Source organism: Lycium ferocissimum, chromosome 4, assembly GCF_029784015.1.
Source record: "Lycium ferocissimum isolate CSIRO_LF1 chromosome 4, AGI_CSIRO_Lferr_CH_V1, whole genome shotgun sequence".
Lineage (NCBI taxonomy): Eukaryota > Viridiplantae > Streptophyta > Magnoliopsida > Solanales > Solanaceae > Lycium > Lycium ferocissimum.
This window is the reverse complement of record NC_081345.1, coordinates 46,252,655-46,264,387: the sequence shown is the minus strand read 5'-3', so window position 1 is coordinate 46,264,387 and position 11,733 is coordinate 46,252,655. Positions and strand designations below refer to the sequence as shown.

At 33.8% G+C, this 11,733-nt stretch overlaps 1 protein-coding gene and 1 long non-coding RNA gene across 2 annotated transcripts; one reads left to right on the top strand and one right to left on the bottom strand.

Moving 5' to 3' along the window:
• Positions 1 to 20: 20 nt before the first annotated feature.
• On the bottom strand, positions 21 to 5,514 carry LOC132054784 (cytochrome P450 CYP72A219-like). Its single transcript, XM_059446756.1, has 5 exons — positions 5,223 to 5,514; positions 4,136 to 4,353; positions 2,891 to 3,132; positions 1,411 to 1,792; positions 21 to 521 (listed from the first exon to the last, which is right to left on the bottom strand). Exons 1-5 carry the CDS (start codon positions 5,512 to 5,514, stop codon positions 99 to 101), a joined length of 1,557 nt encoding a protein of 518 aa, XP_059302739.1. The 3' UTR covers positions 21 to 98.
• A 5,263-nt stretch (positions 5,515 to 10,777) lies between these two features.
• LOC132054783 (uncharacterized) lies at positions 10,778 to 11,442 on the top strand. Its single transcript, XR_009414363.1, has 2 exons — positions 10,778 to 10,960; positions 11,040 to 11,442. It is a non-coding gene; the product is annotated as an uncharacterized LOC132054783 (long non-coding RNA).
• The last annotated feature ends 291 nt before the right edge of the window (positions 11,443 to 11,733 follow it).

Here is an 11,733-nt window from a genome sequence, read left to right as displayed (position 1 = left end):
TCTATTACTTAAAGTGTATGATCTCTTACAAGACAAGCCAAGGCGCTTATAGTTGAATACAATGATACAGGTTCAATAACAAGTTGAAACTAACCATCTCACAACTTGTACAAAATCAAATGAGCACCATATTGAGGTTGAAGCAATAGTGGATGAGGAGCATGAGCATAAGATGGAGAGAGTTCAAATGCATAGTGTTTGAGAATCATGGCAATTGCCATTTTTGCCTCTAACATAGCAAAGTTTTGGCCAATGCATATTCTTGGACCCCAACTAAATGGAAAAAATACAACTTGGCCTTTTGTTGCTTTGGCAACCCCATCACTAAATCTCTCAGGGTTGAACTCCATTGCATCATCTCCCCATATTTCAGTATCATGATGCAACAAGATTGTGGCTAACATGAGTTGCACCCCAGAGGGTAAATACAAATCCCCTAACTGTGTGTCTTTGGTTACCACTCGGTTAATAAAATATCCTGATGGATATAACCTTAAGACCTCATTTAAGATCATAGTCACCTATAACAAAAAATAGATCACAAGTGTTTAGTTTCATAGCGATAACATAGTTTTTTTGCGAACAATGAAAAAGAAGCTATATATAAGGTGTAAGAATAATAGTACTCTTAATTTTTTGTATGAGGCCTTTTCGGAAAACTATATATGTAGGATGACCTAAAGCGAATAATAGTTTCCCTCCGTCCCAATTTATGTGACACCATTTGACTGGGCACAAAGATTAAGGAAGAAAGACTTTTGAATCTTGTGGTTTAAAACAAACCTTAGATATAGTGTGGCTATAAATCATCTCATTAAGGGTAGATTGAAATTTTTTAAAGTTAAAATATCTCTAAATATAGCAGTTTCTTTTTTTAGACAGACTAAAAAGAAAAGTGTGCCACATATATCAGGAAAAATGGAGTGTAAGAGTTGATTGATCCAAGCTGATTTGCACAAATAGCTACTTTTCTAGGCTTGTATTTAAAAGCTGGACAGGGCACTTTCTTCAAGTTTATACCAGTGGTGAGTGGTTTGAGTTCGAAAGTGACAACCTGGTCTGAAGTTTAAAATTCAGAACTAATATGGAAACCATTGATCTAACTTTAATAATTCCCCAAGTTTATAGATATAGGGCCAAAAAGTGGCCACCTTGTGTAAATAACACATGATCCGGCGGGATGATGTTAAGAATGTCTTTAAGTTGACTTAGTCCAACATTTTCTAGGTTTGAGGACTCACGAAAAAGTGATAGCTTAGGTGTTTTTAAACATTAACTCATTTGATTTTGCAAAGAAGTCTTTGGTACCTGTATTGGTAGTAAATTCCTGATTGACGTATGAGCAAACTGATTCGAACACTCATAAAGAAACAAGAAGTTCAAAATAACTGAATTATAGAGAATACGTACTACTTTTAGCTGATTCAACTTGTCATAGTCAGCTTCATCACTTCCAAACACTTGTAGGACCTCTTCTCTAGCTCTCTCTTGCCAAATAGGATATTTGCTCAATAAAATCATTGTCCATACAAGTAAGGCTGAAGTAGTCTCCTGACCAGCAAGATAAAATAGTTTGCACTCTTCAATCACCTCATCAATGCTCATACCAAATTTCTTATGTCCATGTTGTTGGACTTCTTGTAGATTTGATGCCAATAATATGCCCAATAAGTCATCATGTGCTTCTCTAGCTTCAATCATCATCATTCTTTTATTGATAATTCCAAAAACAAGTGTTCGTACTTCATTGAAGATTTGCTTCATCCTTCTATTCGTTTTTGTTGGTACAAACCTATGGTTAATTCAAGAAATTAAGTAGTATGAAGTTGCACAAGAAATGATAAGAGGAAATTATTACTTATGCCTAGATACAATAGTAAAAGAAAATGTCCCCAATGTGCTATTTTTAAGAAAAAAGATCATATAACTAAAATAACATTTGTAATGCAATATAAATCAAATCTCCTCGAAAGATTTCTGACTTGTTTATCGGTTGTCACTTTTCGAGACGTATGTTTAATAAACGGAAAAGGGCCAAAATTACCCCTGAACTTTGAAAAATAATTCATCCATACCCTTCGTTATACTTTAGGGCCAATTATCTACTTACGGTTATCTTATGGGGTCAATTATACCCTTACAGTCATTTGTTGCCACGTGGCATCATCTAGCCCTTCAAAATTATTTTACCCTCAAATAATTTTTTACTCACTAAAATAACTCAATCCGACCCGAATTTTTTTTTTTTATTAAAAAATAATACGGAATTATTTTTATATTATTTTTGGAAAAATTATCCGTATTATTTTTGCTGGAAAAAAAAATTTGGGTCGGATTGAGTTATTTTAGTGAGTAAAAAATTATTTGAGAGTAAAATAATTTTGAAGGGCTGGGATGATGCCACGTGTAAATGCGTTGTATTAGGAAGGGTATAATTGACCCCATAGTATAACTGTAAGGGTATAATTGGCCCTAAAGTATAACGAAGGGTATGAATGAACTATTTTTCAAAGTTCAGGGGTAATTTTGGCCCTTTTCCGTTTAATAAATGACCCTCATTTTATTCTCTTTGCAATTTATAGACCTTTAGGTTACAGTGAAAAGATCTCTTTTGACAAATTGAGATTCTTATGAGAAAATGTTAAGACCACAGTGTAAATATTGAAGTTATTGACTTATTGCAAGCATTAGACCATATTCTAATGTTATATTTGTAAGGTCGGACAATTTGAACAAATATTAGACCCTAGTCTAATGTTGTCCGGAAGGGTAATTGCCCAAGGGATATATATATATATATATATATATGTATTGCAGAATTAAAAATAGAGATAAGATCTTTAAAAAGGGAATATTTGCGCAAATCAGCTGAAAAATTTAGAAATTGTACCTCCATCCGGGGATGTATAATGAACGTGCTACTTGTAAAAGTAGTCCCATTTGTTCCTTTTGAAGTTCAAAAATCTTTTTTCCTTCTTCATAGCTACTGCCAAATGCAGTTCTTGAAATTGCATCACTTGTCAAAGTTTGAAGATATGGCCACACGTCTATCTCCGATCCTTCTGTCGAGACAACTTTCTCCCATTTGCTCAACATCTCAGAAGAAGTCAATTGAAATGCAGGCAGCATATGCTGCATATTACAGATTAGACATAATCAAAATCAGCAGTATAGGCGAATTCAAAATCTAAAATCAATAAGTTTATTATATGTTATATTGTGAGTTAAAAACACTTTGTTCGGTTGCACTTACCTTAGGTCCGCCTCTAATCAGTAGTGGTGACAGATTAAATGGGCTTTAGCGCCTGTTTGGTCAAACTTTTATAATCTACTTATTTTGAAAAGTGTTTTATTTGTTAAAAGTGTTTTTTGAAAAGTATTTTTGAAGAATAATAACAGTTTGTGTTTAACAAATCAATTTGAAAAACACTTTTGCTAATATTAGAACAACAATTTGTGCTTGACCAATGTGCCAAAGTGCTTCTAAGAAAAACTATTTTTTAGGCTTTTGAAAAACGAACTTCTGTTATTATTCGAAAGCACATATTTTTTCCCTGAAAGATTGGCCAACTCCCCAACTCTCTAAAATAAGCACTTTTTTTATTAAAAATAAAATAAAATACTTTTAGCTCCCGAAAAGCTTGGTAGACAAGCAGGCTATTAGTTTGCAACTTTTATCTCCTTTTTGCATGTAATTAAAAGACATTATACTTTGAAAATAAAAATATAAAATAATATTATACTGATAAGAATCCAACCTTAACCGCCAAGGTCTATAGTCTGATGGTATCGCTGAGAGCATCTCACATTTTAGATGCGAGTTCGATTCTCATTCCCCTCCCCTAAACCCAATGTAGTGGAATTTTATTTTGCAAATATAAGAATCCAACCTTAAGCAAGTCAATAATAAACTATTTTAAAAAATGGGAAAATTAGCCCAATACCTTTGGGGTGATCTAGTTTACAAAATAACCAGTCAATGTATAGGTTTTGTATATTTACCAGTGATCAGTGTATAAATTCTGTATATTTGGGCTACTGCCGGTAATTAAGATTGGCTGAAGACGTATGCGTAAGTTTGCCATAAAAAAATGTAGTACAAATTGAGACAACATAGGTTAATTTCATAGTTTACCTTCAATTTATCAAGGTGAAAAGCAGGATTAATAAGTCTTCTATGTTTAGCCCATTTATCTGCTTCATAGCCAGCAAGCCCATTTGCTGCCAACCTAGTGAGTGCATTGCCAGGTGGCTTTTGATAAACGTAGTTCTTCGTTAGCACTTCTCTTATAAGTTCAGGATCCACGATAACAATTGCTGGTCTTGGCCCATACCATCCAAAACAATTCTTACCTACAAAAATATACAGGAATAATTCAGTTAAATGCTATTCGGTCATCTAATTTGCAAAATACATACACAGTGTACAGTTAGTGTATAGTTTATACTAAATATACGGCCGGCGTTATAGATAATGTATACTTCACCCATGTTTGGTAAACTAAATTGGCCGAAGGGTGTATTTATGTAAGTTTCCCAAAGAACAACCACTTCTATTATTTGAATTCAAATCTATCCGTAACAGGGTAAAGATGTTTACACAATCAAGTTATTTATAAGAAAATTATAAACAAATCTTTATGATAATCAACGTTACTCTATATAATTGGTAATATGAAAAAAATGGTGATTGACTTGCTACAATTGGTTAAACTAGTAAAATTAGCGTGGGCTGGCTACTTTTCCGCCCATTTTAATGTTTATCCAAAGTTTGAAATGTAAGTAACAAACAATTTTAGTTACAACGACCTTTTTGCCCTTATCTTCTTCATTTGAAAGCGGCAAACTACACCAACAGTATAAAGGAAAAACTTTACATCATCATTATAGTATATAGGTTATGTCTTTATCATAGTTAGATCTTAGGTGCCTACTACGATGAATTTAATTGAACCCGTTGCTTAAATTCATACAATATACTCATAGTGGAAGAAAATTAAACGAAAACTATACTTAAAATGATTGCACCACTCTGAGTTAACTAACTCTATCATTCATTGCTTAAAATAATATAGTAGTAATCAACGACGGACAAATTCTGTAGTTAAACAGCAGAATTCATCACTAATCTTATTTAGTGACATATTATCAAAAATATTTGTTAGCTTTGAGCTATTTAGCGACAAATTAACGATAAACTTAGCTAATTTTTTAATACATACCATAATTTGTGATGGTTTTGTGGAAGAAGGGCATGACTCTAGGCCAAATCAAGTCATGTGAGAAATCAATAGGCTTTGACAAAGCTTCTTTTCCCATTTTCATCATCTCTTTCATATCTCCAAACAACAACTTGTAAGAGTTTCCCTTGAAACCTTGTTGTCTTAGGCATTTCTCCAATTTTTTTGGTTTGAACCAAACCCAATTCAAGATTCTCCATGCCCATCTTAATACTAAGATAAATGCACATGCAAATGATGCAAGTTTTAAGTTGTAATAATATGGTATCTCCATTGTAGGCTTCATTGGTAGCTCTTTGGTCTTGGTACAGTAGTATATTATATACTAGATGAAAATTAAGCAAATGGATTAAACTTTGATAATAATTAAGAAATTGCTTGACAAGCAAAATTATCACACATATTTAAAGTTGATGAAGCAATACACGTCATTCTGTCTCATTGTCAAGATTTTTGAATTTTTTTTACTTAAGTATCTTTCATTTTTTATTACAATTCAAAGTCAAATGAAAACCAGATCATCCTTGTACGAGTTAAAAATTTAAGGTTGTCTGGAAGTTCCTATGCTTGGTTGCTAAGTTTTGGAAAACCCATTCAAGTCAAAGTAACAATGATATTAATTTCTCTCTTTTTTGTTTGGTTTACACCAGTGTCCGGTGCCTACTTTGGAGCCCGACTAATTCGCTTTCGTGTCAGGAATTCCCACTTTGGGAGTAAAGCGCTCCATAATAAAAGTGGTTCCATACCCGGAATTCAAATGCGAGAGCTCTGGTTAAAGATGAAGGAATACTTACCATTCTACCATTATATTAATTATTCCCTGTGCGGAAGAAAGGCAAGGAATATTAAATAATTATCTTCCATTTCCTTGTGGAACAAGGACTAGAGTAATAAATATATACATCTCAATCTGACACTAGAACAAAAATAGTTGAATACTCACATCTTTACAGTTCAACTATTTACAAGTATGAAATCATCTTGCTTGAGCAAAGTTTGAGATTCGTGGGAGATACAATAAAATTAAAAAAAGAAGAGGGAAAGGGAAAGGAAGAGGCTTATCCCACTAATCATATTTCGACAACTTTAGCTTATATCCAGTATTTCATGGGATAATTGATAATTAATCGGACAGATATCAAGATTTTCAAGGAAAATTTTACAAGTTTGAAAATCCAGTGAAGAGATTATAACTTTAATAAAGGAAAAATCTCACTGATTGTTACCCAAGTAAAAAATATTTAAAAAAAATAAAGTCACCAATTTGTTTTTTGGTCCCGTAGAAATCATCTAACTAAAATCTAGGTAAATACTTAGAATATACAACCTGGGCGGAAAATATATATTTATTGACCAAATATTTTGTGTGGCTCTTCTAGTTATTTAATAAGCTTAATAAAGTGGATTAAATGTAGCAAGTAGCAACCCATCTTACGATCTCAATACCCAATTTAAATGACCCATATTCTGTCGTGGCTCTTCCAATTATTTTTGAAGGTTTGCGCTGAATCTAACAATTGGGAATTGTTAGGATTGGTATTAGAATGTTATCAAATCTGAAATCATTTGCAATTTGTTTGAAGCAAAAAGATGTCGGTGAAATTTTTCTGAAAACCTATGATGATTCGTTTGGATTTGTGAATAATTTGTTCCTAATTCACGACACAATGCGTACTCAAATCTTGATGATTCACCATGAGTCCATGACTAGCCCATCCGCTATAATGTATGGATATCTTTTTGGGAAAACATCATTGAATACTCCTAAAATATAAAATATTTACGCATCCATATCCCTTCCCAACTGTTTTCGCCTCTACCCCCATCGATTGGAAATATTTACCCGACATACCTCTCGGCCAAACCCCTTCCTCTGTGATACCATTGCAGTATATTTATATATCACGATGGTATCATAGGGGACTACGAGAAGGACTGAAACAGTCCTCCATGATACCATCTTAATAGATTTATATATCATGATCGTACCATTGTCCTGAGGAGTGTCTCATTGAAGGACTGAAGCAGTCCTTCGTGATACCATCACGGTATATGTATATAAGACAATGGCATCATAGAGGTTTTTTTTCGAGAAAAGTGTGTCTTTTTAAATAAATGAACATGATCATCCATAATACCATCTCAGTATATTTATATACCATGATGGTATCATGGAGGACTGAGAGAAGGACTGAAGCATATTCCATGATACCATCTCAACATATTTATATACCATGTTGGTATCATAACTAAGGGGCATCTCGGGTAAATATTTTTGATTTTTTCTGGGGGTACGAAAGTAATGGGGGTATGGGCGGGTAATGGGCATCCTTGTTCTTTCCCCTATTTTTTTCAAGTTCTTGCGCGGATTCCCTTCAAAGGCAGCGTCTTTAATTTTTGCCTCTCAAATTGTTGGTCATTAATTTTTGCCATTCGCTTAAAAAAGTGGCCGAAAATATCTTGAGTTCTGGGTTCGAACCTCGCTCAGTAAAAAAAAAAAATATTGCAAAGCAAGGCTTCGCGAAAATTCTGCCTTATAATGGCTTAAGGCAAAAATTTCGCAAGGCAGATTTTTTTTTTTTTTTTTTTTTTTTTTTTTACTCTGCTGGGATTCTATAGAAGTTAGACCTTAAAGACCTAACTTTTGCCCGAATAGGCCTAATTTGCAATGAAATTTTGTCTTGCGATTTTTTTTTTTTTTTTTATACTTTGCTGGAGTTTAAACCCTGAATCTCAGGGATATTTTGGTCACTTAAAGTGTCGAAGGGTAAAAATTACAGACCAGCAATTTGAGAGGCAAAAGTTAAAGACCACCCCCGAATAAGGACAAGGGAAATCTACATAGTGTAGAGAACATTAGGCCTTATTTACATTTAGTAGCTATATTTTGCCCAAATTATATCTCATAGCTAAATCTTATATGTCAATTACATAAGGTAACTAGTATAGTAAAATTATATTGTATTTAGAATTAAAAACTATTTTCTCTCTATTCTCTCACAATCTCCTCCCATTTTCCTTCATTTTCTCTCTCCTTCATCACTTCTCTCTCTCTAAGCCGTCTTCTTCTGCTCCGACAACCACCACCGCCGGCGGAACTCCGACAGCACCCAACAGATCTGCCACCACGCCCTCCATCTCCAGCCACCACGAAACCACCAACCCGACCATCCCTCCACTGCTTCTCAAATCACCACCCCTTCTGTTTAATATTTTGTTTGGTTTCACCAGATCTAGTGGTGGTTGAGGTGGCGGCGGTGAAGCTCCGGATCATCGGAGCATTTGTATTCATTATTTTTGAGTTTTTTGGTTAATTTTTTAGATTGTATTCATTTTATTGTTTTGTATTCAGTTTTTTTGAGTGTTTTTGTTAATTTTTAGTGTATCTATGTTTTTATGTATTCAATTTTTAGTGTATTACTTGCTGTCTTCACTAAAAAAAAATTGTATGCAACAAGTTGAATACAATATTTTTTGTATTTATGTTATTTGAATATCCTTTGATTTTTAAATACAATAAAGTGAATACAATGTAAAAGTAGCTAGAGATGAATACAACTGAGTTGAATACATTTGACATGAATACAGCTGAGTTGAATACATATGACTTGAATACAGTGAAAAGAATTTTTGAAATTTTTTTATTCGCTGTATTCATGAATACAGCTAGGCCGTTTTATGAATACAGCGAGCCATTTTTTGAATACAGCGGGGAAACAGTAGCTACGCAATGTAAATATTGAAACTGTAGCTATAGCAAATTTTAAACCCCCAAAGTGTAGTCATTTATGTAAAATTCCCTAAGGACAATTTGTACGAATGACCCCATTTTTTCCCAAAGTTATGACACGATACATGCTAAAATTCTACTGATTCATCAGGACTTAGGACAAGCCCATTTGTAGAGCTCCTAGTGCTCCAGTGGAACTTTTGGTACTACATCGTGCTGATCCATTAAGTTATGATAAGGCAAATCTTCTGGCAATCCGCTGGGAATTGAACACCAACTTCTAATAATTTGCTAACCAACCAAGGGCCCCTTAATAGCAAATAGATTCTATAATAATCTATCAATACACTCTTCATGAATAAGACCAAAACCAATTTTCTTTTACAAATCAAACATAACATTCCAATACTATGTTAAAAAAAATGAAACAAGTGGTGCATACTAACTATAGTAAACTTAGTAAAGCTAATTTTTACTACAAGAAGCTCCAGATTCAAATTCATCTATTCTACAACTTGTGTAGAATCAGTTGAGCCCCATATTGAGGTAGAAGTGTGAACACTGAATAAGGAACATGAGCATAAGATGGAGAAACCTCAAAATCATAGTGTTGTCGAATCATAGCAAGTGCCATTTTAGAACATTGCAAAGTTTTGTCCAATTCAATTTCTCGGTCCCCAACTAAATGGAAAGTATGCAAACTTCCCTTTTGTTGCTTTATTAACTCCTTCACTAATTAAACCTCTCTGGATTGAATTCCTTAACATCTTCACCCCATATTTCTTGGTCATGATGCAACAATATTGTTGGTAATAAGAGTTGCACTCCACTTGGTAGTGTTAAGTTGCCTAATTTGGTCTCTTTATGTACCTCTCTACCCATCAAAAAGAGTGGTGGATACAATCTCAAGACTTCTTGGATAATCATGGTTACCAGTTAAAAGTAGCAAGACAACCATCTTAGAAAGAATTTAGTTTCTATACACTGACAATATAAGAATTTTAAAACTATTATAAGATTGGTATCTACAATCAATCTTCCAAAAAAATTTGAGATTAGTAATCTAGAAAATAAGATACATTATCTGTTACAACATGTTAAAACGCATTGATCGTGAAATTATTTTACATTGTTAGTATATTTAAGTCAAATCTTGTTAGAAAAGGTAAGGGTAGGTGTCCAACAATATAAAAGATATTTACACAATTAGGTTACTTATAAGGTCAACTTGTATTCGTGTGACCTATAAGTCATGGTTTGGGTTGTAAAATCGACCAATGATGCTTATGCCGGGGTAGAATGCCTACACTACACTCCCGTACGGGATGCGACCCTTCCCCAGACACTGCGTGAACACGATGCTTCGTACAAGTAAATCGTTATGATAAACATTAATTGATATCTGATAAAAATGGTAAACTATTTGACCTATTATCAAATAATAAACTGTTCTTGTAATATAAAAAAGGCCAAACCCATCGGTAGACATCTGTGATCGTCCACTTCTTTCACTTGAGCACCTAAAGTGGACCTTGTTTCATTTAGACACCTCAGGTGGGCAATACCTGTTCCAGTTAGACAATTTTTGCACCGTTGGCATGTCGCGTGTTATCAGTCAAAAAAACGCGCGTGTAAGTTTTTTTTTTTTAATCCTATGTGGCGAGTCAATGTATTATTACTTCCCTTTTATATATATCATCTTCTCCACTTCAAAATTAAATCCAATTTAGCCCTAATTTTAGCCCCTTTTCACGATCAATATTTTCCCTCAAATTCAAGCTAATATTTTCTGCTTCATGCTAATATTTTCTGCTTCATCACGTTCGTTCTTCCATTGTTGTTACTATTATGTCGAGCTTATCCGACTCTTTCATGGAGTTTTTTTGATGAACATGCCTGATATTGTAGATGTGGTAATGAAGCATTATTGAAGACTTCTTGGACCCAATTAAACCCAGGTCGCAGATTTTTATGTTGTAAAATACCAAAAGTAAACTTATATCTTCATTCATTCCTTATTTAATTATTTATTAGATGATTAATTGTTGGGTTGAAAATTGGTTTTGTAGAAAATGGGTGGTTGTGATTATTTCTTTTGGATTGAAGATAGGCACCCTGCGCAAGCAAATAGGGTGATGTGGGGTTTGTTGAAGAAAGTGAAGGCTTTTGAGGAGAAAAGAATTCGAGCAAGAAACATGATCATTGTTCTTTTGCCATTGTTTGCTGGTTTTGTGATGCTCGGGATATGAAAAATCAAGCCAAATTGTTAGATGGAGCAGTACAATATGTGCTCCTTAAGTACTTGCCTTTTGCTAAGTTGTGTAGTTGTAATATTGTTAGGATTCTTGGAATGTAATTTGGTTACTGCATTGTTGTGACAATTTTGTATTTTGGCATGGCTGAACTTTGGCCAACAGTCACTCATGTAAACCAGCATTTTGAATGAAATGAAATGAAATGTTGTTTTGTCTATACTGTATTTGCCAACAATGCTCTGTTTTGAGCTCACCAAGTTGCATAAAAACCTGGCCTGCTTCCAATAAGTTTATGCTACATATTATTGCCAACAACAGGTAGGTCAATGTTATTTAACACCAACTGCAGCTATAATTACATTAGCAGAACTGTTTAAACACCAACAACAGGTATATAATGAGCACAAAGTAACCCCAAATAGTAGCTAATATATTAACATGCTTAAGAATGAGCTCAAAGTTAGCATACAAGTAGCCAAAAGCAAACATTAAAATATCGCAAATTGTT